Below are 27,132 nucleotides of genomic sequence, written 5' to 3'. Positions count from 1 at the left end.
AGAAGTAATCCATGTGCTGTAAAATAAAATCATGAAAATACAAACAAACAAATAAAGTTTATTACTATTTATAAAATACATTTTATTTATTTATTTTTGTTTGTTTGTCAACTTTTTTAGAGTAGTAGTTCATGTAGGGTAAAATAAAATAAAATAAAATAATGAATAAATAAATAAAAGAAATAAATAAAAATAAAAATAAAGTATATTTCTACTAATAAAATAAATATTTCTTTGTTTTTGTAAGCCTTTTTGACAGAAGTGGTCTATGTGGAGGATAAATAAATAAATAAATAAAAATAAGTAAATAAATAAATAAATAACCCCTAATTGCTATTTATAAAATAAATAAATACATAACACTTTATATTGCTATTTTTTTAAATAAATATTTTTGTTTTCATCAGCTTTTTTTGAAAGGAGTGGTCCATGTAGGGGAAAAATTATTTAAAATAAAATAAAATAATAAAATAAAATAAATAAAGTTTATTGCTATTTATAAAATAAATAATTTGTTTTTGTTAGCTTTTTTGGTCCCATAATAATAATAATAATAATAATAATAATAATAAATAAAAAAATAAAGAAATAAAGAAATAAATAATGTTTATTACTGTTTATAATTTTTTTTGTTTGTTTGTCAACTTTTTTTGAAAGGGAGTAGTAGTCCATGTAGGGTAAAATAAAATAAATAAAATAAAATAATGAATAAATAAATGTAAGAAAATAAATAAAGAAAGAAAGTAAGAAAGAAAGAAAAGAAAGTATATTACTACTAATAAATAATTTTTGTTTTTGTAAGCTTTTTTGACAGGAGTGGTCTATGTGGAGGGAAAAATAAATAAATAAATAAATAAATAAAAATAAATAAATAAACAAATAACCCCTAATTGCTATTTATAAATAAATAAATAACACTTTATATTGCTATTTTTTAAAATAAATAATTAGTTTTTGCTAGCTTTTTTGACAGGAGTGGTCCATGTGGGGAGAAAATATAAAAATAAAATAAAATAATAACATAAAATAAAATAAAGTTTATTAACATTTATAAAATAAATAATTTGTTTTTGTTAGTTTTTTGACAGGAGTGGTCCATGCAGGGGACAAAATATTAAAATAAAATAAAATAATAACATAAAATAAAATAAAGTTTATTACCATTTATAAAATAAATAATTTGTTTTTGTTAGCTTTTTTGCTCCCATGATAATAATAATAATAATAATAATAATAATAATAATAATAAATAAAATAATAAATAATGTTTATTACTGTTTATAAAATAAAAAAAAAAGTTCTCTAGTAGTAGTAGTAATAAATCGTTTTTATTTTATAATAAATCCAGCCCCTTCATTTCCTCCCGTCTCGCCGGAATACCTCGCAGGCTAATGACGGCGATGGAGAAGGAAGCCGTCTGTGTGTTTGCCGCAGTGTCCGTCCCCCTGCTGCTTCTGGCTTTAAACAGAGAAGTCCTGGCAAAGAGGACTTCCTGTCTGGATCTGACTGGCAGGTGGGCAGTTTGGCACACGGCCACTGGTTTGTCAACAAATTTACTCTTACTATTAGAAGAATTATTTAAGTTCAGTCCTGGCAGTTTGTGGAAGCAGACTCCAAAAAGTAGTTGGACCAGGGCCGCTGCTGGCCAAATGGGTGCCCTAAGCAGAAATTTACTTTTGTGCCCCCTCCCCCAAATATTACGAAAGTTATTTTTGGTCAAAAAGGTAAATAAAGAGCGAAATAGCAAGATCAAGAGCAAGAGTTTTATCAACAAAAAAGAGTTACCTCCAATGGCTATGATTTTATTAATACAGTTGTCTGATTGATTTAATAATCTCAGAATCATAAAAAAGGAAATTAAGTAGTTTTACTATGATAAAAACCATGGTTATCTGCCTTTTTATCTATCTTTCTATCATATCCATGCTTGTAAATTGTGTTTTATAGAATATATAATATTTGTCTGTATTTTTTAAAATATATTTTTATTCTGTGTTTTCACCTGTACATGCACTGTACATGTGGCAGTTTTGACAATAAAGCAGACAAGGGTTATGATGTCCACATATTTTTGTTGAGGAAATGATAGGAAAGATTATGTGGACATTTTAATTAAATGTTTGGTCAATATGGCACAAGGAATTCGATCATCATGTAAGTGTAACAACTGCATTTACCAGGCCTTTGGTGCCCTTTTCAGGCATTTCTATTAAAATTGTAATGTAAACTGTTAATTTTGTATTAGATTATGTATTTTAACACTGTTATTTAATGGCACCATATAGTCATTATTAATCAATAATCATTATTGCCTCAGTGTTTTAATATAATGCATTTTAAGTCATTTTGTTTACTTAGATCTGCTTGTATTCATATTAAGAAAGATGCGTTAGTCGTGAAATTATTACCGACATTAAAAACACTATTAACGTCGACAGAATAAAATAAAGTTTCACAGGATTATGAACGTACCTAAGTGATGCACGGGCTTCATCTTGGGCTTTTTTTCCTTTCGTTTCTCGGCGCCGGACTGTTGATGTCTCTTTCCAGGACCAGGCATATTGTTCATCAATTATTATCATCATTTTTGGCCAAATAGGCAGCCGTAAACAGAGGTAAAGGCGCGTCGCTGCGCGTAATCACGTGTGCTTACTAGCCTACTCTGCGTTCACAGAAAATGCAATATATACGTTTATATTTTTGTTTATTTGTATATGTATATTATTAATATTAATTTATTATTATAATAGGCTATATAAATACTAAAATAAATAATAATAAAAATAATAAAATAATAAAAATATTTTTTTTGAGCAGCTGGGATGGTGCCCCCCTGGGAGTTGGTGCCCTACGCAGACTGCGTACTCTGCGTATAGGGAGCGGCGGTACTGAGTTGGACACATAAGTCGCTTATAAAATATATGAATGTTGGTGCATTGAACATCAAAATATTATACAAAATATAAGTAAAATATTATTTTAGTATTTTGCTTACATTTCTAAATATATTTTTTAGAAGAATTTTAAGTTCAGTCCCTGCCCCAAAAAGTAGTTTTTAAAGGTATAAATGTATTTGCATTAAATAACAATTAAACATCAAAATATTAAACAAATATAAACAAAATATTAAAAGCCTTTATTTACATATTGCATTATCATGTGATTTGTAAGTTGTATGTTTTATTATACATATACATGAACTGTATGAAATAATGTATGTGTAAAATATTATTATTATTATTATTAATAATGTAGTTTTTTTATTTAATTTTTAACAATAAACTGCTAAATATACACAGCTAAAATATTGTTGTTCTTATTATTTAGATATAATAATAATAATAATAATAATAATAATAATAATAATAAATAAATAAATAATGTTATTGCTGTTTATAAAATAAATGTAAAAGTTCTCCAGTAGTAGTAGTAGTAGTAGTAGTAGTAATAAATCATTCTTATTTTATAATAATAATAAAAAATAATAATAATAATATATTTTTTATTAGTATTAATATTTTCAAAAATATTTTTGTTATCTTCTCTAGTATAATAATAATAATAATAATAATAATAATAATAATAGTATCAATATATATATATATATATATATATATATATATATATATATATATTTAAAAAATACAAATTGAAAAAGTTTTAGATTTTGTTGTATAGTACATAGTATATTACATATTATATTAAATTAATTATATATTATATTAATGTTGTCGTAACAGTGTTTATTATTTCAGTAGTAATAGTAAAAGTAGTAATAATAATAATACTATTATTATTATTTATACTATATTACATTATTTTACTATAATATTTTTTTCTAGTTGTGGTTCTTACCAGATTATTACAACAGAAACAAAACAAATTATTTTATTTTATAAGTGTATTATTTAACAAATTACAAAAGTCAATGTTTAGTTTGATGTTGATTATCATTAATATTGTGAGGCGAGTTTGTTTGTGCTTCCTACCTAATTGTCATCTTAAAATAATTTTCAGTCTACTTTATTGTAATGCAATCTTTAGTATTTTTATTATTTGGGTGGCCAATCAACTTTCCCCTGGACACGTCTCTTGTCAGCTCCAAACACGCTGATCTACTACCAAGTGAAACCTTAGACCGAAGCGTCACACTATGACTGATAAAACACGACCGCCACCAGGCCAGCCCCAACAAATATGACAAAATGAGAGCGGTGAACCTGTCACAGTCAAGAGGAAGGACACAACACACATCGCCTTTCAATGAGCCCACGAGGCAGATGGCTGTATGTACACAAGAGTACCACATCTAATTCCGTCACTTGGCCCCAGCGCCGGCACCTCTGTGCCTCACCAAACCCCATTTTGATGCATTTCTGCCAGAGGTATCCATTACGATTCATTTAAGCAGGGCAGGGATGAACCGCATAATGCCATGAATATAGATTTGTCCATCTGCCTGCCCATAATATCTTGATTTTGGGATAATTGCATTGCAATAGGATCTGGTGTTTGGCAGCACATTCAGGACAGTGTGTTTCGTACAGTTTGTTTCAAGAACAACACAAATGCATGACATTGCGAAAGTAAAATGGATTTTTGTTAGTATTTTTCAGTGAAGGTAACATATGCTTCTCAATCAGTATGTGAATCTCATTTGATCCGTAAGCTGGACGGCGACTCGTCTCATATCACTGCTAGGTTTAATTTCCACCAACATCCTCAGGTGTGAGCGCAAACATCCAGCCCCTTCATTTCCTCCCGTCTCGCCGGAATACCTCGCAGGCTAATGACGGCGATGGAGAAGGAAGCCGTCTGTGTGTTTGCCGCAGTGTCCGTCCCCCTGCTGCTTCTGGCTTTAAACAGAGAAGTCCTGGCAAAGAGGACTTCCTGTCTGGCTCTGACTGGCAGGTGGGCAGTTTGGCACACGGCCACTGGTTTGTCAACAAATTTACTCTTACTATTAGAAGAATTATTTAAGTTCAGTCCTGGCAGTTTGTGGAAGCAGACTCCAAAAAGTAGTTGGACACATAAGTCGCTTATAAAATATATGAATGTTGGTGCATTGAACATCAAAATATTATACAAAATATAAGTAAAATATTATTGTAGTATTTTGCTTACATTTTTAAATATATTTTTTTAGAAGAATTTTAAGTTCAGTCCCTGCACTTTGTCTAAAAAGACCCCAAAAAGTAGTTTTTAAAGGTATAAATGTATTTGCATTAAATAACAATTAAACATCAAAATATTAAACAAATATAAACAAAATATTAAAAGCCTTTATTTACATATTGCATTATCATGTGATTTGTAAGCTGTATATTTTATTATACATATACATGAACTGTATGAAATAATGTATGTGTAAAATAGTATTATTATTATTTTTAATGTTGTTTTTATTTAATTTCTAACAATAAATGGTTTAAACTGCTAAATATACACAACTAAAATATTGTTGTTGTTATTATTTAGATATAATAATAATAATAATAATAATAATAATAATAACAATAATAATAATAAAAATAATAATACATTTTAATTATTTAAAACATTAAATGAAACTAATCTTATATTATTATTATTAATATTATTATTAATAATATAAATATTTGAACAATAAAACAATATTTTAACAATTTTTATTTGTTTAAATTGGTAAATATGCACAAGTTGTTGTTGTCGTTGTTATACATTTTAACTAATATATGTGTGTAAAATAATGTATGTGTAAAATAGTATTATTGTTATTGTTGTTTTATTATATTATATTTTTAACAATAAATGTTTTAAATTGCCAAGTATACACAGCTAAATTGTTAATTGTTCATTAAAATGCATTATTATTATTATTATTATTTAAAGATTTTAATAATAAATAAATAATGTATTTTAATGAATTCAAACATTACATGAAACTAAGCTTATATTATATTTTATATTTTAATAATAAAAAAATTATATTTTAGCCATTTTTTATTGTTTAAATTGCTAAATATACACAACTAAGTTATTATTATTATACATGTTTAAATAATAATAATAATAATAATAATAATAATAATAATAATAATGCATTTTAATTCATTAAAATGTTATTAAATTAAACTGATAAAGCTTTTATTATTATTACTATTATAAATATTTTGTACAATAAATTGCTTTAAAAAGTATACACAACTAAAGTATTATTATTAGTATTATAACATTATTATTATTATTATTATTATTATTATTATTATTATTATACATATGTTTTTTAAATAATAGTATTCATTATTCAATACTTTGAAATAGTATTAAATGGCAGGTATATAATAATAATAATAATAATAATAATAATAATAAAACATTTAATAAATTAAAGCATTCAATTAAACTAAGCTTACATTGTTTTTTATTACTTATTATATAAATATAATTGATATAGTATGTAAGTATTTACAGTTATTTATGTTACATGAATATGGATTTTAATAAATTGTCAAAAATGGTAAATAACATTTTTTATTATCATTATTATTATTATTATTATTATTATTATGTAAGTAGTTATAATGGTGAATGATAGTTGAAAAGATAATAATAATAATAATAATAATAATAATAATAATAATAATAATAATAATAATAAATGTTATTAAAATGTTATTATTTCATAAAATTATTATTCTTAGTAATTTTGATTCTTCGATATGACTATTGGTAAGTGGTAAAAGATTATTATTAATAATTATAATAATATTTTTTGAAAGTGTGACACAAGTATTCATAAGTGTTCACATACTTTTTGAGGTTGCGGTATTTTCCAGACCGCAAAACGGACCTGAAGGCATGCTGAGAGAGAGAGAGGGGAAATAGTAGTAGATCTGAGGGTAGAGCGATTTGTTTGTCTGTTTGATGTCGTCTCAACGCCTTGCTCTGTCATAGTACTGACATCACTCTCCGGCACGCTTGCGAGTAAACCAATTACGACAAGGGGAGAGGCGAGAGGCAGGAGAGGAGGGCCACGGCAAAGGTCATGTCAATCTCAATACCCTGATGGCTTTGAAATGAAAAACCTTGACCTGTCTGAACAGTTTAGTGTCGGCTTTTGATTGTTCTGTCTGGCCATTATGGCTCACTGAAACAGGCCGCATTGGACGGAGCCATCAGCACACCTTTAAGTACACTGCTTAAAGACTGCACGACATCTATTCAAAATTATTTGCATATTCCTTCAGAAGCAGCTTTAGGTGTAACATCTCCGACACCAAAATTAAATGGCATCTGTTCTTCCCTACTTTTAAAAAGCACCAGCCCGTGAGGACGCTGGCGCACACGTCAATACAGACAAATAAGTGCGAACACCTTATGAAGGTTGAATTTTGTTTCCCTTTTACCGCTGACAAGAGGAAGGACATGTTATCACAGCTTTTCTTGGGATTAGCAGGCTTTATCTAACGATGCATAATGAATCGCATTTATCTGTCCCTGTTGCTTTAATCGACACTCAAAGCATTGTGGGAAGAAAAAGCAATCCGAAGGGAGCAGGTTCATAGTGCCACCTTATCTCGAAATGAGCTAGTTTTGTGGCTCATTGTGAAAGCAGGCTATGAATTAACTATGCAGACATTGACCGCATATTGGCCGTGCACCGTTTCATTGTTTAGTCAATGCCTATTTATTTAGGATTGTAATCATTGAGACATATACATTATTTTGCTAAAAAAAAGCCCAACAAAAAGAAAGGATAGTGGATAAATGAAAGAAAAGAAGGATAAATGAAACTGTCTGGGCATATTAAAGATAAATACATTAGATCCTTTCCAAAGGAGCTTTAGTTTTGTCTTTTTATTTGTCTTATTTGTCTATTTATAGCGTGGACCATTTCAAATTTTCGCTTTAGCGTATCGCTGAATCGAATGATTCTTGTAGAACCGTTTGCGGGAAAATTATTAAGTTTGACACACAGATAGAGGACAGTATCATCATTAACCACAGCAAATTTAGAGTCTCTAACTCAAACTCTTTAGCGCCACCAACAGGCCAAATTTGCAATCATATTTCTGCTAATAACTTTTGAACCTTGAGGTATGAATCCTTGGCTCATACCAAATCGAATGCATATCGAAATTTAAAATTTTCACAATTTTGAATGTTTTTTTTTTTAAACTACTTTTTCAAACTTGTCCTAGACGGTTTATCCAATTTTCACCAAAATTGGGTCAGATCATCTTCATAACATTCTAGCAAAAAGTTATCAAAAGGTTTTTGAAATACCAATCCGTTTTCGTAAAGCGCATTAATGAATTTAACAAAGTTTGTTCAAAAATGGACATGAGGCTACATCTCTGCAAAGCTTCAGCGGATTCTGACCAAACTTGGTCTGTGTTATACCAAGCGTGGCCACCTACTGGTCAAAAGATATGACAATTGGAAGTTTCTTCTTATAAGTTCTGACCAGTTTGGCCAAAAAATCATAAGGTTGGTCTTTAGATTCATAACTGCAAACCAAATAGAACGATATCTAATTGTCCTATGTCTGCCTTTTTGAGCATTAGCCATTTTGAGTTTTGTAGTAAATGTATTCTCTCTTTATAAAATGGCTGTAATAGGGGTCTCCAACCCTGCTCCTGGAGAGCTACCATCCTGCAGAGTTCAGCTTCAGCTCTAATCAAACACACCTGAACCAGCTAATCAGGGTGCTACTTGATTACAGACAGGTGTGCAAAGTTGGAATTTAAGTCTGCAGGAAGGTAGCTCTCCAAGAGCAGGGTTAGAGAACCTTGGTCTTTACTGAGTAATTAAAGACAGCTCCTTAGCTCTTCATTTTACCTCTGTTGTGCTTGGCCCCTTAATTGCTGCTTGCAGCAATATTTATTATTGTTGTCGTTGTTGGTAAATTTTATTATTATATTATTTTACCTGAAAAAGGTAATATTATTACCTATAAAAGATTGTTATTTGTCTCAAAGTAAACAATTCTAATGGGACAGACTGTATACTCTGTGAACTGCTGATTTAGTTTAATTTCTGAACTGCAGTGGTGAGGTCAGCAATATACATAAACAAAGAAACAAACTATTTTAAGTCTAAAGTGCAAAAATATATCTTATGACTCTCCTGGCTACCAAAAACATTTACTTTTTTTGTTCAAACCACATTAAGCTGGTGTGTACAGTCCTTTAGTGGATACAACAACAACTGGCGGGGACTAATAAAAGCAGATTTTCTGACCTTTGGGACGGTGTTTAGCCCAGCAGTAAAATTAAAAGTATAAGTCAAAGGTTCCGTAATAATATCAGCGGCAACTTTCACACTTCTATTTTTTCAACAAATAAGTTTGTTAGGGCATTTTCACAGCTGAAGAACATTCTAGTATCAGTGTTTCACAGCAAAAAACACTGCATTTTCTTATCATTGTTATATTCAAAATCATTCCCTTAAGTCAACGACTGTGCAGATCCACAAGCCGCCTAGACCAGAGCAGCACGACATTCATATGTATCACAGGTCACCTCCTGTTTTTTGCATTCAGGAGGAAATGAGCATATACCTGGCTTTTCTCTGCCTTGTTTCCTCTTTGATAGGGGAGGTGCACACGTTTGGCATAAAGTGAGATGCTGTAGCTTGTGGCAGAGGATGGAGCTGATGGAGGGGGCATGGGGAGGCCAAGAGAAGGTGCATTTATGTGTGTTCATACTGTCTGTGAGTCGTCTGATTAGGCGCCGTCATGCTGAGACATCCAGAGAATCTGTATTCATTTGGTCATGCACCTGCCATCTAAAGCAAAGGGAGAGGAGCTTTTGAAAAGCTGAATGAAATGACACTGGAGAAATGGGGATGATAGGGAGGGAGGGAGGCTTACAGACAGGTGAGAGCAAGATGGTGCCTTTTTCTAGGTTCATAATAGCTGACTATCATGCTACTTGTACTATTCTGCAGTGTAGAGCATGTGTACTGTGTATGTTATGCATGCATTTTCATGTACTGTGAATAGATGAATGACTTGCATATCACATTCAGAAAAATGAGCAGTGTGCAGTGGAGTATATTGAGGTACTACATCCCATAATTCAGCATTCTTGACTTATAAAAGGGAAGTTACACAGTACCAGTCATAGATTTTCATTTTCTCCACTTATTATTTGATCAGACCACCAGAGTGAAGACATTTATATTTTACTTAATATAAAATGCTGATTTATTTCAAATATTCAATTTATTTTTAAGAGAATTACTGGACTTTACTTGGTGAATTAAATTGGTGAATCTCATTAAACATGCCCAGGTCACATATTACTCAAAAATCTGAATTAAAAAAATCAAAAATAGGAATAATTCTGATTCAGATTAAGGAATATGAAGTGCAGCCTATTTTGAGAGCATTTTCATATTTTGAAACAACCTTCAACCACTTAGTTCTCTTTACTGTAATACATGCAGCCATTTATTTGTTATTATTACTCACAATATTGATGTAATAGTACTTTTTATAAAAGAAAAACAGTTGATCATAAAACAATTATATAACTGAAATTAAATAACTGAAACTGAAAGTTCTATACAAATTTCACAAGTTAATAAATACAGCAATGCACAATTTATTTATTAATAATAACAATAATAATAATGCAATTGTCATTACTTTTGTTCATGCAGACATTTTATTTCTCATTCTCATTAATGACAATAGTTTATCATAAAAGTTTAAAATGAAAGAAATTGTATAAAAATAATTTAGCACGAATCAAAACCATAAATACTACCATTTTTTTATAAATACTGTAGATAAAGTTATTCATTTTTTATTTAGTTGTTTATTTTTTGGTAATGTGGAGTAAGCTTATTTAATTTATATTTATTGTCGTGACAATAATAATAACAACAACAACAACAATAATAATAATTATATATATTTTTAATTTAAATTTTTTTTTTTTACAAAAATATGTATGTATGTATTCATATATTTATTTATTGCATTATGGTAATACAGTTAATAATAATAATAATAATAATAATAATAATAATAATATTTTTACAAAAATATTTATGTATTCATTTATTTTAGCATTATGTTGATGCAATTAATAATAATAATAATAATAATAATAATATTTTTACAAAAATATTTATGTATCCATTTATTTATTTTTGCATTATGCCAACACAATTAATAATAATATTAATAATAATATTCATGCAATTTTCTCTACTGTTGTTCATGCAGACATCTTAATTCTCATTAATGAAAAGGTTTACATAAAATTCAAAATAAATAAAACTGTATGAAAATAATTCAGCACAAATCAATACCATAAATACTACCATGTTTTATAAATACTGTAGATAAAGTTTTTTTTGTTTTTGTTTTTTTTAGTTGTTAATATTTTGCATTAAGGTAATGGGGCGTAAGCTTATTTAATCAATATTTAATATATATAATATAATATATATAATAATTATATATATTTTTTAATTTATTTTTTTACTAAAATATTTTTTTTGCATTATGGTATTGCAATTAATAATAATAATAATAATAATAATACAATTTCCTTTACTATTGTTCATGCAGACATTTTAAATCTCATTCTCAAAAACAGTTCAAAATTAATAAAACTGTATAAAAATAATTAATCACAAATCAAAACCATAAATACTACCATGTTTTATAAATACTGTAGATAAAGTTATCATTTTTTTATTTAATTAGTTCAATAATTCAAATTAGGAGAGGGAAAGCTCTTGCTTAATAGTAAATGTGTTCCCTAATCTAAAGTGTTACAAAAACATCTATTCATTAATTAATTTGTTTATGTATTTATTTATTTATTTATTTATTTATTTATTCGCATATTGCGTACTACTACACCTAAATAGTATAGGCAGTGTGCATATAAGCAGTCAGGAGCACAGAGGCAGTACACAGGTTGGGCAGCACTAAAACAGGAAGGGGGCTGCATGACACATAGTCAGAACAGGACACTGTTAACATTGTACGTCTCATCCCCCATTGTCTCCATCTCCTCTGCTTGGGCAGTAGAGATCCATCAGGAAGGGACACTGTTCAATAAAAGCACACCAAGAGCCTCGTCTGCCTGGGTGGGTAACAAATGAGGGGGCTGGACCCTGTGGTCCCTCCTGGCTCTCAGCTCTCCTCTGTCTGATAGTTTATCTGCCTTCTGTCTGTCTCTCTGTCCCCTGAGCTCCCCCGTGGCCTCTCTTCCTGTTTGCCTATCTCTGCACCTGTCTATATCCCAGCATGCTCTTTCTGCTGTCTCCGGCAGTTTGCTGGTGTACCCGTATACCTCTCTGAATGCGCGTGTGTGTATTGTGTAATGTAGGTGTCTGTACACCCGTCCCTGCTGAAACAAAACAGGCAGTTTATTGGCAGGGTTCCATTGTGACAAGTTACCCCATATACAGGCATCTTTCTACCAGTTGCAGACAAGAAAAAATGGCTCTGCTTCAGCCTTTAAAACTTCCTGATCTCAAACTAAGAAAGTTTTCAGGAGTCGTAAACATGATGTAATTTTGGTCGTACTAAAAAAAGATTCTGTGGACGACTCTGGACAACAATATTTTTCTTTATCCTTTTTCACATTCTTTTAAAAAAACAGGAAGCATTGTTTAACATTTAGTGCTCATCCAACCTAATGAAGGCCAAAAGATGAACATTAGATGTGTAATTTGGGCTTTATCTGTGTATTTTATTTTATCATTCTTGTGCTTTATAAGGGATGATAGAAAATGTAGTTTTGATCATACAAACCTTTCAACTCATACATCAAGTTATTTAAACCAAACTAGAAACTAAATTGTGCCATCAAACTACAATTTATTGGGATCTTTAAAAAATTGAATCCACTGCAAATCTTTAATTCAATTTAAAAATAAAAGAAAGTAACAAGTTTCTCGCTGTGGCAACATTTCTGCAAAATTATATTACAATGCTTTTTGCATATTTCGGAACACTTTCAAATTGAAATGCCTAATTAGTGGCATTGAAAGTCCATTTTAGTTTTATCAAAATCAGATGAACGTGAATCTGGCGTTTTATTGCGTTGGATTTTGTGATTGTTCAGAAATGAAATGTGTGAGTGCCGCTAAAGAGCTACCTAGCCAATAGTTTTAAAGGCAAATGTAAGATAAAAATGCATTTACTAAAGCAACTATGCCATTTTAGCATGCTTCTACAAGTCTTTGAGCTTTTCTATCATGATTTGTGTTTCTGAAATCATATTAGAGCACTACGCATTGCAAGTGCAGTGCTGTACCGGGTAGGCTACCAAGCAAGTTTACTATGTCAAAAGAGCCATACGTATGGAGCTGGTTTGTGAAGCAAATGTTGAAATTATTTCATCAAAATTAAATAACTATTAAGGGGCTTTCGCACTGGAGAAACCTTTCCTGGAACTATTGGTGGAAGTTCACGCTTTTTGGCGTGTTCACACTGCAGGAACTAGGAACGTATTTAGTTCTAGAAACTCTGTTTGAGGAAACTAAATGAGCTCCTATTTCAGAGTAGAGTCTAAAACAGTTATATAGGAACTTCTAGTGAAGTAAGTATTCGATGGTTTGGCCAAGCAGGTAAAAAACAACAGCTACCCAGCATTTTTAAAAAGCAGATTAAAAGTATTTACTCCATGAATATGGGAAAAAAAAATAAAAAAAAATAACGGCATTTAGCTACCTGTTGTCTGCAGTGTTGTGTTCTTTTCTCACTACAAGTTTTCATAGCAGATTTAGTCAAATTTTGATGCTCTTTTAATCGCATAAATTGTGCGTTCACATTCCATCTCCGTTATCATGAAACCCACAACACACAAAAAAAACAGCTCAGATCATGGCATCTTTCATTCACTGGTTGTTGACATTCACAAATCATGTACTGTGATAAAGGTGTTTTGAGGTTGTGAAAAAAAGTATTTATTTTTTGTATCATGATTTATGTTTCTGGAATCGTATTAGAGCACTCCGCATTGCAAGTGCAGTGCTGTACCGGGTGGGCTACCGAGCAAGTTTACTATTTCAAAAAAGCTACACGTATGGAGCAAGTATGTGAAGTAAATGTCAAAATACGTCAGAATTAACTATTAAGTGGCTTTCACACTGTAACCTTTTTATAGTTCCTAGAACTATTATCGGAAGTTCACGCTTTTTGGCATGTTCACCTTGCAGGAACGTATTTAGTTCTAGGAACTCCGTTTGGGGAAACTCAATTAGCTCCTACTTTAGAGTAGGGTTTAAAACAGTTCTATAGGAACTTCCATTGACGTAAGTATTAACTGATTTGGCCAAACGAATACAAAACACCGGCTATCCGACATTTTTAAAAAGCAGAGTAAAAATATTTACTCCATGAATATGGAAAAAAACGATTAATGACGGCATTTAGCTACCTGTTGTCTGCAGTGTTGTGTTCTTTTCTCACTACAAGTTGTCATAAGAGATTTTGTCGGATTTTGATGCTCTTTTAATCGCAGAAATTGTGCGTTCATATTCCATCTCCGTTATAATGAATCCCACAACGCACAACAAAAACAGCTCAGATCACGGCGTCTTTCATTCTGGTTGTTGACATTCACAAATTATGTACTATGGTAAAGGTGTTTTGAGGTTGTGAAAACAAGCATTTCTTTTTTCTATCATGATTTGTGTTTCTGGTATCATATTAGAGCACTCCGCATTGCAAGTGCAGTGCTGTAACGGGTGGGCTACCGAGCAAGTTTACCAAAAAGTTTACCAAAATGTCAAAAAAGTCACACGTATGGAGTTAGTTTGTGAAGTAAACGTCAAAATACGTTAGAATTAACTATTAAGTGGCTTTCACACCGGAACCTTTTTATAGTTTTTAGAACTATTGCTGGAAGTTCACGCTTTTTGGCATGTTCACCTTGCAGGAACTAGGAACGTATTTAGTTCTAGGAACTCTGTTTGGGGAAACTCAATTAGCTCCTATTTCAGAGTTGGGACTCTGAAGGTTGAATCATCTAGTGTGCGTGTTCAGAAAATTGTAAAGCTAAAAATTTGTTAAAACTGTCTTGACGTCTGTGGTCTCAAAAGGTTTTTAAATGGCTTTATCATAATTTGTTTAAAAAAGAAATACAAATTGTTGGCATTGTACTGCCTGTAGTGTTCAATTCAGATTAAAACTGCTGTGAACTGTATGCATAAGTATGTTTTTGGAGGCAGGGGTTTCTGAAAGAAACCTGAGTTTAGGTTGGCTTTAATTGAGCTTGCAGTCAGATGTAAGGAATGGTCAACATAGGCTCATTGAAAATACGTGCCTCTATATACATTTCTGCTAAACTGAAGAAACAAAACAAAACAAAACAAAAAAAACTTACCTATATGTACAAATCACCTCAGTTTCGAGTTGAAATGAACACTAGAGGCAGTAAAACTCTGACAACTTTAATTCATTTTCACACATTTACAGGAATAGTTTTGATTAATAAAACCTACATTTTCACACAATTACTTACAAAATATTATATTATGGCTTCAAAACAATTTAATTTTTCAAAATTCTTTTTTTTCCCCCCAGTTTTAATTTTTCTGGATTTTTTTTTTTTTTTTTTTTTTCCCAGTAAAAATTTTTTTAGACTCTGTTTTAATGGTTGACTTAAACAATATTAATCAAAAAGCATGTCTACTCAATTAAAATCATAAAACTTGCACAATTTAACAGCAATTTATTAAAAGCCCTTTTTTGGTAAATATTTTTTCTTGTAAACATTTCTGTCACAGTTTCTTCAAGTTAAACCAAATATTTAACCAAAAGAAACAGTAAAATGCTCATGAAGAGCATCACTGGGGCTTAAGTATGCGTGTAGTAAACGAAACAGTGCATCTGCGACATACATTCAAACAGAGACACGCAGAACATGCAGGATGCATTTTTAAATAGTATTTCTGTGGCTTAATATTCACAGACACTAGTCCATATCGTGTTTTGAAATAAGTGGACTGATCTACTTTTGATTTATTCATGCAAGTTATACAGTAAATTCTGTTTTTGTGGCTGGATTCCTGGATTCCGTCTGCATTTTCTGCATCGCGGAAATCATAGGACCCATGATTTATGCAAAAGTCTGTCATTTCATTGGAAGGTTGGAACTTTTTTGAAAAATTGCAAGTTAAAAAATAACATAAAAAACAAAACAAATTAATCACTCACAATAAGATCAATAATATGCATTTAGAAAATAGATTGGGTGAATTTCCATTTCACGCTGACTCATATGTATTTAGCTCATCATTCCGACATGTCTTAAATGTACCAAAAGGTCGCAATGGGCTTTTAGTGATCAGGCCTTGTAGTCAGGTCTCCCTTCAACAATCAGCCATCTCTCTTTCTCTCTCTCCCTCTTCATTCCTGTCTGGGAGATCAGGGTCATTAGCATTCAGCGGGAATCAAACACCTGCCAGCCACGTGAAGCCTCACTGCGGTGAGCACAATCAGCCAAATGTTTTCCTTGTGCGATGAATGTGTGTGGCTGTCACCATTCCAGTTGATATATGTGTTCTCTGCTCTCGCTCGCTCGCTTCTGCCTCATTCCTCCCTCCGGTTCCTCCATTTCTCTATCTAAGATTCACCAGAGGGGGTCTGTGAGGGTAAAATACCGCATTGAGGCTTCAGGTGCGCCTGAACAACACCATACTCTGATTTACCGTCACACATCTTGCGCCGCTTTACAAAATGGCTGATCGCTTGAGAGTTGTAGGAATATTGGCAGCCCAGACGTATGGCCATACTTCATTTTTCCATTTAGGACGCAAGCTGGTCAGTTGCCATTGGCGATGTGCTAAAGGCGTCACAGGGTCACTGCAAGGTTACGCGTGAAACGGACCTCCAGTCCCCTAGGGGCGCCATTACACACTGCCAGACGACATAATGAACGAGAATGAAACCGTGATACCCGTAGGCAGAATTTTAAAGCAATGCTGTGATGTGACTCACATGATGGAGAGATGTGCGCTCGTGCTAGCAGCTAGTCACTTGGAACAGCAATTGTTTTCTTTCTTTTCTATTTTTAATTGTACTGCAGCAGTGTTTTTTTTTTCATTAGCACAAGTACTAATATGTCAACAAAAAATGAGTGAAGAAAAAGTTTAGTTTTTAATATAGGTTCATAAATACAGTATACATACATATTATATCTAAATACTTATATATTATGTATATGCTTGGGACCAATAATAAAGGCAGAAAGAAAGAAATGTTTATGCTTTTGTTCATTGAAAATAATAATAAATTATTCTTGAGCACCAAATCAGCATATTATAGTGACAGTCAAAACTGTTTTTTTTTTATACAATATTATTTATTATTTATATTTTTGATCAAACAAAATATCAAAACATCACTAAAATGTAAATTTGTATTTGTAAATTTATTAAAATGTATGAAAATATTTATTTACATATTTATTTATTTTAAAAGCAGTTTTATTTATTAATTTGCTTGATTGTTTGTTTTACAAAAACAGTATTTAATAAATAAAAAGTCTTTAAACAATAAATAAATTTGCCAGGCTCATAACATTAATTGTGTAGAAATAAGTCTTCCTTTTTTTTCCTTTCTTTCTTTCTTTCTTTCTTTCTTTCTTTCTTTCTTTCTTTCTTTCTTTCTTTCTTTCTTTCTTTCTTTCTTTCTTTCTTTCTTTCTTTGAAAAACAGTTTTTGTAAAACAAATAAATAAATAAAGCATAGGCTCATAACTTTTGAAAAAACTTTTGAAAAAATAAATAAGTAAATATATATGCAATCATAACTTTGTGTAATTGATTAGTCTCCTCAGGGATAATAAAATATTTATTTATTTATAAAAATGTTTATGTAAAACAAATAAATAAATAAACAAATAAATAAATACATTTGCACAGGCTCATAGCTTTAATTGTGTAATTGATTTGTCTCCTCATGGATAATCAAGCCGTATTTATTTATTTGTTATTTATTTATTTATTTATTTCAAAAGACTTTTTGTAAACAAACAAACATAAACACATACATAAATAAAGCACAGGCTAATAACTTTGTGTAATTGATTCATATCCTCAGGGATAATCAAGTATTTGTTTATTTGCTTTGTTTTCGTCTTTGTTTATTTATTTATTGTCAAATGACAAACAAAGTCTTACAAAGTCTTATATCTTTAAGTGTGTAATTATTTGGCATCCTCAAGGATAACCAAGTGTTTATTTGTTTATTTATTTATTGTCACAAGACAATAAATTTGCACGTTCCATAACTTTAACTGTTTAAGTGATTACTCTGCACAGAGATAATCAAGAAATCTGTTGATTTCCAGCCAGAGCTTTGCCGTTTTCAGCACTCTGTCTTAACTAGAGGTGTCAGCGATTCTGCTGAGTGTGGAGTATTTCACCAGTGCAGGTGTGTAAGTCTTTTCACGTTGTTGTGATTCACACATTTGCAACATTCCACAGCTCGTAATGAATGCACATGTGAGCATCACACATTAATGTGCCACCAGTGTGTTAACAGGAGCAGTTCCTGTCAAACAGATTGGATTCGATGTCGTCTTCAGTCTGCTTTTCGCATTGCATCTTGTACAGAGACCTTGAGAGAAGAAAACTGAGCATGTCACTCTCACTGACAGTTATTGTAAAAGTAGCATATTTGTTTGACGTGAACAAGAGAAACATGGCTGTGAAAGATAGAAATAGCCTACTGTCCATTGAATTTCCAAAGTATCGTTGAAAAGCAATCTTTTATAAGCTTTCAAGGGCTTTTTTATAGAGATGTCTATTGAAAAAAAACAAGCAAACCACATAATCCCAAAGGTAATCATTAGACTAATTAGAAAAATATTATATTAGGCCTACATTAAATGCTCATAATCACATTACAGTTACTTTTTTATGGATTACATGATTACATATAGTAGTTTAAAAGTAATGTAAAAGTAATCACACTACATTATCTAATAAGTGTAATCCAGATTACTACAACAATTTCTGTAATTTGTAATCAGAATGGATTACAATTTACATACACCGTCTACGATGTCACCAAGGCTCGCCCCAATCAGCCAGATGGGGGCGCTACATCAATCAAAACGCCGGACAAAACGCATACTGTGCCTTGGAATTGTCCGTCACTCTTGGCAAAATTTTCAGGTATTTTGCATTTGTTGAAAAGCCTACCTAGTTCTAGGTTTTTCAAATAAATTTGAAAATCTGGATTTGTCATATCATACGATAGACCTCCTTGTTCCGAACTACTTTGCCTCTAGAGCCACTGTTGTCAATCAAACCATTTGTTAAAGGATTGAGATAATGTAAAAAAAATTTTTTTTTGTGAACTAGTCATAGGTTTTTCGCTAAATCTGGAAAACAAACACTGCAGTGCAGTTATCTAGACTCTCTAGGTCAATAATTATATAAAAAAAATGTTGCAATTTACCCTTTGGGTAAAAAACTGCCCATTGGGAAGCTATAAAGGGGCCTGTCCAAATAAACTCAAAAGCCTAAATAAACAAAAAAGTTTTAGGTTTTTCGCTCAATCTAAAAAAAAAAAAAAAACTGCAGTGCAATTCTCTAGACTCTCAAAGTCAATAATTATTTAAAAAGATTTTGCAATTTACCCTTTGGGTAGAAAATTATCTATTGGAAATCTATTAAGGGGCCTGTCCAAATATACTCAAAAGCCTATAAAACCTAAAAAACTCAAAACTTCACAAAACCTGGTGAGCACATGCAACAGGTGATAACGTTAAAACACGCACTCATAAACGTTAAAAAACGTCATGTTTCTATGGTTAATGATTGAATTTGCCAGAAATGCTTTTTTTTTATCATTGATTTACATTGTTGCAGACTTGTAATTGTGGTAATCGCTGCTTGCAGCTATATTTTCTTTTTTAGTTTACATTGGATATAGCATTGAATATAGCACCTGCTGTTTGTCTAAAGTCTACAATACAGCTTCACAGTTATAGTAGACAATTATTTCCCTTCTTTTTGTATGTGAACAGCTAAAGGTTGGTTCTTATTATGAATAGGTTTCAGTCTCATGCTAGTGTCCTTTATCCTGCTAAGGCGTGTGTGTGTGTGCATGTGAGCGTCTGATTGATTAATGCCTGCGGAGATTTGGTCACTGTGTGTTGCATTTGCTTCTTCATCTGCTCCTTCAGGCGAAGCGGCTGTACTGTCCTTCCCCTTCAGCTCCATGGGCGTTTATACAGCTATAAACAAAATGCACATTGAATGTTGTGCCTATGGCCTACTTTGTTAAGGACCATAAAGATGACTGACTGCCTTTATGTTCCTGCCGGTTTTTCATAGTTTGGCTCGACTGCAGAGGTGCTGGCACAGGATATTAATGCCTCCTGTACTGGGACTCTGTTTTTGTTGACTAGCGCCGGTGCTAACGTTGTTTTATGACATAGGGAGCTAATCATGCCGCCTTTGATTTGTGCTGCAAGAGTATTGTACACCGTGACGCACTGTGAGGGAAAAATGGCTGAAACAAAAATAGCGAGAACATAAAGTAGCATCAGGAACTGTGGCCTAGCAGTTAGCATGTCACACAGTACAGTTCTGGTTATAACGTAAACTTGTAAGTCTGATTGCTTAGAAAACTAACAGCACAAGTTTCTTTAATAAATGGCGCAATTTAAGGTGTCGTTTGTGTTCGTGCCACTTTCTAAAATCTATATCTGAGTATAAGCAGTAATAAATGTAGCTAATGTTAGCGGAGAGTGTGAAGTGTATTGAGTGTAAGCAGTGCTAATGCTTATTAGAAGGTGCGGCGGGTTTTTGCTACACCTGAGGCTCCAGGGGATGTTGTACTATTAATCTGCTTCACAGAGATGGAATTGTGATAACCGGTAAGCCGCTGTTTTCAAGTATTTGCACATTTCCATGTCTCATACCGAGCGAACGAGCTGTTTATTACTTAAGGAGGCACTCTATGAAAAATTTCTCATAATCGCTTCATTTTTCCTCAGCGCTTGTCATTGGAGTGGGGCGTCTTCAACGAAGAGGAAATAAGCAGCAAATGAGGTCTATTAGGCACTTTTTGTGAAAACGATACACTTTAGTGTTACATTATTCTTACAATACGTTCCAAAAATAAAAACATTAGAGCCATAAATCCCATGTTTTTTTGTTTTTTGAGAGATATTTGTTGTGTTAGATAACATTGCATGAACAGTAGTTTTTCTATCTATCTATCTATCTATCTATCTATCTATCTATCTATCTATCTATCTATCTATCTATCTATCTATCTATCTATCTATCTATCTATCTATCTATCTATCTATCTATCTATCTATCCGTCTGTTTGTACAAAATCTATTGCTCAATTGCTCAGTAGTATGCATAATTGTATTATTATTATTATTAATATTATTATTATTAATATATAATAATAATTATCTATCTATCTATCTATCTATCTATCTATCTATCTATCTATCTATCTATCTATCTATCTATCTATCTATCTATCTATCAACTGTCAGTAATTTACATAATGTATTAGTAATAATAATTTTTTTTTGTTACTAGTATAATTATCTTTTAGTAATATACATGATTTATTATTAGTATTATTATTAATCAAGATTATCATTATTATTAATTATGGTTGTTATATTATTATTATTATTATTATTATTATTAATGGACATAATTATCAGTAGTGTACATAATTTATTACTAATAATAATAATAAAAACAACAACAATAATAATTATTTTTTATTACTAGTATTATCTGAGTAATATGCATCATTTATATTATTATTAGTAGTAGTAGTAGTAGTAGTAGTAGTAGTAGTAGTAATGTACATAATTATCAGTAATGTACATAATTTATTAATAATAATAATTTTATTATTATTTATTTTATTACAAGTATTATTATTATTATTATTATTATTATTAACTATCAGTAATTTACATAATTTATAAGTAATAATAGTAATTATTATACTATCATTATTTTTATTATTATTATTATTAATGTACATAATTATAAGTAATTTACATAATTTATTACTAATAATAATAATTGTATTATATTTTATTACTATCAGTAATTTACATAAATTATTATTAGAAATAATAATAATAATAATTTATTATTATTATTATTATTATTACTAGTATTATTATCTATGAGAAATATGCATAATTTATTATTATGTAGTTTTCATTTATATAGCTGTATTACTGTATATTGTACTATATATAATTATAAAACAATTTAGAATAGACAAGTACTACAATTTAAATGTAATATAATAAATGTACCTGCTAAAAAATTAAAATTAAAATTAAAAAGTACTTTTCTTCAAAATGTAATGTTTCATTCAATTTGTTAATTGCCGTTTTTGTAACTATTTGTGAAAAATAAAATAATTTATAAATATTGTACACATACATATGTTTTTCTTTCTTATATTATACATAATTTGAATAATTTTTTTTTAAATATATAATAATATTAAAACCATTAAATAAATAAAAAAAACGTTTATTGCTGGAAATATGTTTATTGTTATTTTAGGTTTATATGCAAATCTCGAAGAAAATAATAAAACACAAAAAAATACAATATCTCATGTAAAATGTATGAAGCTTAACCTTTTCTGAACATTAAGCACTTTCGTTAACTGTCCATTTGCTATTCATGGAAAGTTTTTTCTCGCCCAATGTCTTATTTTCCTCTGTATGTTTGAGGATATTTTGTGCAAATAACGTTTGAGTCCAGACATGCCTACTGAGACACAATTGAAGCGGGTTTTCGTAGAGAAAAGTGGCAAGATGAAGACGGCATTGTTGTTGTCTGCCTCGCAGGCAATCAGAGCACCGGGGAGCCGATTCGCTGTGTTCATATTCTCTGTTTACCCAACAAAAGAGTTTTGTCATTGCCGCTGACACCGAGGGCCACCGCAGATATATCTGGGCAATTCGCGAATCAGAAAAAGAAGAAAAGCAAGTGACTTCAGGCCATTACAGCGCTTTGCACAGGGATGAGCAGAAGAGACAGTACAATTACGGCCATAGGAAGCGGCTGGAGTGTTTTTATATGGCTGATTTTCCAGCTCTACCACTTCCAATCAGTCTCATATGCTAAGGAAAGTATGAATCATCCCCTTTGCCCGCGTCTGTACCTCTCGCTCCCTCGCTCTCGGACGAGGTGGTTTGATGTCAAGGAGACACTTCAATGCGCATTGGTGAGATCAGAGGAAGTAATGTGAGTAATTTATTCGTGCAGGTCTTCCATGGCTGCTTTGCATTGCAATCAGGGCACAATTGCCATAAGAGAGAAGTGGGCATGGATAGTGCCTGTTTTATCTTTTATAGCTACCTGAGATACAGAAAAGTGCTCGCTGCACTTTCAACATCAAAGGAAGCCACATCAACTCCAGGCAAATGGCATTCAGACAGCAGGGTTCAGATGCCTTTATAAACAGGATCAGTCGGCCCTGTCACCTTTCGCGCACATTCGGCCCCAGCAGGTGTGAAAGTTTGAAAATGAGCTATGAGAGATGGAGAAAGGGAGATCGCTTTTGATTACGCCGGTCTCTAAATGCGAGCAGTTTGATTCTCGGTTCTGATAAACCGCATTTTCCGTCTGGATTTGTCATGGTGAACGATGTTTTGCTAATGATGCTTTTTACGTGCTCCAAAAATATAGTTGTGATCATATCTGATGCCTTGAGACGATAAACTTGATTGATATGGTTTTCTCAATGGCAAAATTGAATTTGGATCCAATTTCATTAGCTTTTTGTTCATTTGGTTTGCTTATCAGGTAAACCATACCCCAGGTTCACTTTAGTTTTAAATAAATTACACATGTAAACTTTTACACTTCTTGCACTTTGAAAGTTATTAATAATAATAATGATACAAGTGTACATACTATTAAATATATACTGTATTTTTAAAAATATTTTATTAATGTTATTGTAGTGTGTACATTTATTATATTATATTACATTTAATTTTTTATAATTTTATTATTTCTTTATTATTCCTTTGCAATGTGTACATATGTAGTATTGTAATATAATAATAATAATAATAATAATAATAATAATAATAAGTCAAGATTATTGGAAAAAAATAATTATTGAGTCTTAAAAATGCGTCATAAATATAAATTGCTGTTTCTTTGTAATTGTTAAATGTACTAGCAATTTCTGAGTATTATTATTTATAATTATTAATAAGCATATAATACATTCTAAATCATTTTAAAGTAACAATAATAGTAAAATTAATATTAAATATATACTATATAATATTTTATTCATATTATTGTAGTGTGTACATTTATTATATTACATTATATTACGATACTTCTATTATTCCTTTGTTTATAATTATGCATAATACAAATGTGGTAATATAGTTAAATAAAGGAAAACTATTATTTTTACTTATTTAATTTATTTAATCTTGATTATTTAATTTTTTGTAATTATACAAAGTATATAGAAATATATTGTATAAATAACACAGATACACTATTATTATTGTTGTTTTATAATTAGGGCCCGAGCCCAAAAGGGCCCTATTGTTCTTCTAAGGATTCTTTTTTTTTTTTTTTCAACCTTTCGGGCACTTTTGGGGGCCTTAACATACTCAAAAACTCTTGAAAATTTGCACACACGTCGGAATCTGCGGCCTTCAGGACGCCACAGAGGCTGGGACCCGGGCGACAGTCACAAAACTTGATGTACTGCGCACACATACTTACACCTATTAATATGAAACTCGGTACACATATAGATCTCACTGAGCCAAACAACTTTTGTACCCTATGTCATAGGCTCCACCCAACAGGAAGTAAGATATTTAGGGCTGTGTAAAAAGTGCATGCTCTGGAATTTGATATACTCCTCCCAGGATTTCCATGGGATTGTCACCAAACTCGGTCAGCATGATCTCAAGACATTGGGGATGCAAAATTGCGAGGGGATTTTTGATATCTCGAACGGTTTGGCCGTGGCAAGGCGACAAAGTTATGGCGAGAAATGAGAAACAAGAAGTGTCTAATAACTGTTGCACACATTGCCTGATTCTGATTAAACTTCACCAGTTTGTTCGTTGTATGATGCCGATTACATAAACGTGACTATTATGAGTCGAAGTTATTGTGCCACCAACTGGCAGCAGGAAGTATGTCATTTTCAAAATGCTTTGAAATCAGCCTCTTAATTTTACTCGATTTTCTTCAAACTTCATCAAAATAATGTCAAAACACGGCCGATGAGAATATGTAAAGGGGTCGATGATAAATCAAATGCTGTTGCCATGGCAACGTGTCAAACTTTAAAATTAGTTTCCTGTCTTTTTTGAGGCAGATGACATACTTAGAATTTCATGAAACTCAACACACATCAATATTAATGATAGTTAGACACTGGCGAAAGGTCATAAATGGGTGTGGAGCAGGTACTCTATAGCGCCATCTTTTGACAAAAGTTGGTGGGTTCGTTTTTCCTACAGTCACCAAATTCATACTCCTCATAAGAGCAACATGCTGTTCACACCAAACTTTATCAACATGAAGAGAAGATTCTGAAGATGCTAAATTGCGAGCGGATTCTGGATATCTTGAATGGTGTTGATGTGGTGATTTTTTAAAGTTATAGTAAAAAAGTTAACCGTAATTTTTTATATATCTTTAAAGTTCAGCATCCAAACTCTTTAAAACTTTTTCCACACAGAGAAGTAGTCATTCTGAGCAAATACTGTTAATTTCATAAGTATACAAGGCTCTATGAATTAAAGAAAATTAAAAAAAGAAATCGTAAATCTCTGATCAGAGTGCTCTCACTCTGCCTGCCTGTATATGTGTGTGTGTGTGTGTGTGTGTGTGTGTGTGTGTGTGTGTGTGTGTGTGTGTGTGTGTGTGTGTGTGTGTGTGTGTGTTGAGTGTTAGAGTGAGTGTAGGGGGGAGGGGTGAAAGGGAGGGAGGGAGAGAGAGCAGTTAATAATGCTGTTTAGCAAAAGACCATATTTGAGGAAGAAATGCACATTGATGTAGTCTAATCTACATAAATATGTCTGATCTTTGAGAGTCTGATCTTTTAGAAAATATAAAGGGTCACTAACTCTTTCATTGTTTTTTTTTTTTAACTGAACTGTACCATGAACATGTCCTATGCAGTCACATAGCAAAAGATTAAGAAAAATACAACTTTTTAATAATTAATAAATATCATGAGTGATTTATCTTCATTGATATACATTTATTTTCATAGTGTTATTTATTGAATATAAAAATATAATTAACAATTTCAAGACAAACTTTGACAACAAAACAAACTTTGCTGTTATCTGTTCAAAACATCTGAAAATTATACCATTTTAACATGAGTTTATATATATATATATATATATATATATATATATATATATATATTTGATAAAAATATTCATATGTTCATGTTCATGTTAATTCACAGTACATAAACTAATGTTAAAAGATACAAATTTACATTTTAATAATGTATGAGTACTTTTTTTAGCTTAATATTAATTAACATTAATAAATTCTATTTAATTACTGTTCATGTTAGCTAATATAGTTAATGTTAACAAATGAAACTGGATGGCAACATTTTATATATTGTGTGTATGTGTCTGTGTGTTGATTTTAAAGTGTAACCCTTTCAATTCTGTAAACTTTAAATCCAAATTGGCAGAGGGATACTGTGAATGCATGTGCCAACTGGGCACTGTTTTCCTGATGCTATCGGGATGGCGACTGTGCAGATGGCAAGGGCCTGTTCATCGCTGCTTGCAGCTTTAATTATATTAGTGTCTTACTATGTTTTTTTTTATATAAATAAATTTATATTTTTAATATTTTATTCATTTGATCATAAAAAATATTTTCATTGTGGGTTTTAAATTGGTTTATATTATTAATAATAATAATAATATTTATAATAATAATAATAGTATTAGTAGTTGTTTTATAATATTTAACTATTACTATATATTTTACTCTTTTTTATTTTATTTAAATAAATTTATATTTAAAAAATTATGTGATACTAAAAATAATTTCATTGTGGGTTTTAAATTGGTTTATTATTATTATTATTATTATTATTATTATTATTATTAATAGTTTT

At 31.0% G+C, this 27,132-nt stretch overlaps 1 protein-coding gene across 1 annotated transcript in view; it reads left to right on the top strand.

Annotated features, from left to right (window-relative positions):
* Positions 1 to 1,391: 1,391 nt before the first annotated feature.
* Positions 1,392 to 27,132, top strand: part of LOC141301352 (NT-3 growth factor receptor-like) — an 89,748-nt gene continuing 64,007 nt past the window's right edge. The window contains exons 1-5 of the mRNA XM_073831594.1: positions 1,392 to 1,539; positions 4,727 to 4,937; positions 22,832 to 22,973; positions 23,080 to 23,211; positions 23,342 to 23,504. Of these exons, the coding sequence (XP_073687695.1) occupies positions 1,392 to 1,539; positions 4,727 to 4,937; positions 22,832 to 22,973; positions 23,080 to 23,211; positions 23,342 to 23,504 (796 nt within the window). The remainder of the gene's footprint in view (positions 1,540 to 4,726; positions 4,938 to 22,831; positions 22,974 to 23,079; positions 23,212 to 23,341; positions 23,505 to 27,132) is intronic.

The sequence above is a fragment of the Garra rufa genome, chromosome 25 (genome assembly GCF_049309525.1).
Source record: "Garra rufa chromosome 25, GarRuf1.0, whole genome shotgun sequence".
In the NCBI taxonomy this organism is placed as follows: Eukaryota; Metazoa; Chordata; class Actinopteri; order Cypriniformes; family Cyprinidae; genus Garra; species Garra rufa.
This window is presented reverse-complemented; position numbering and strand designations above follow the sequence as displayed.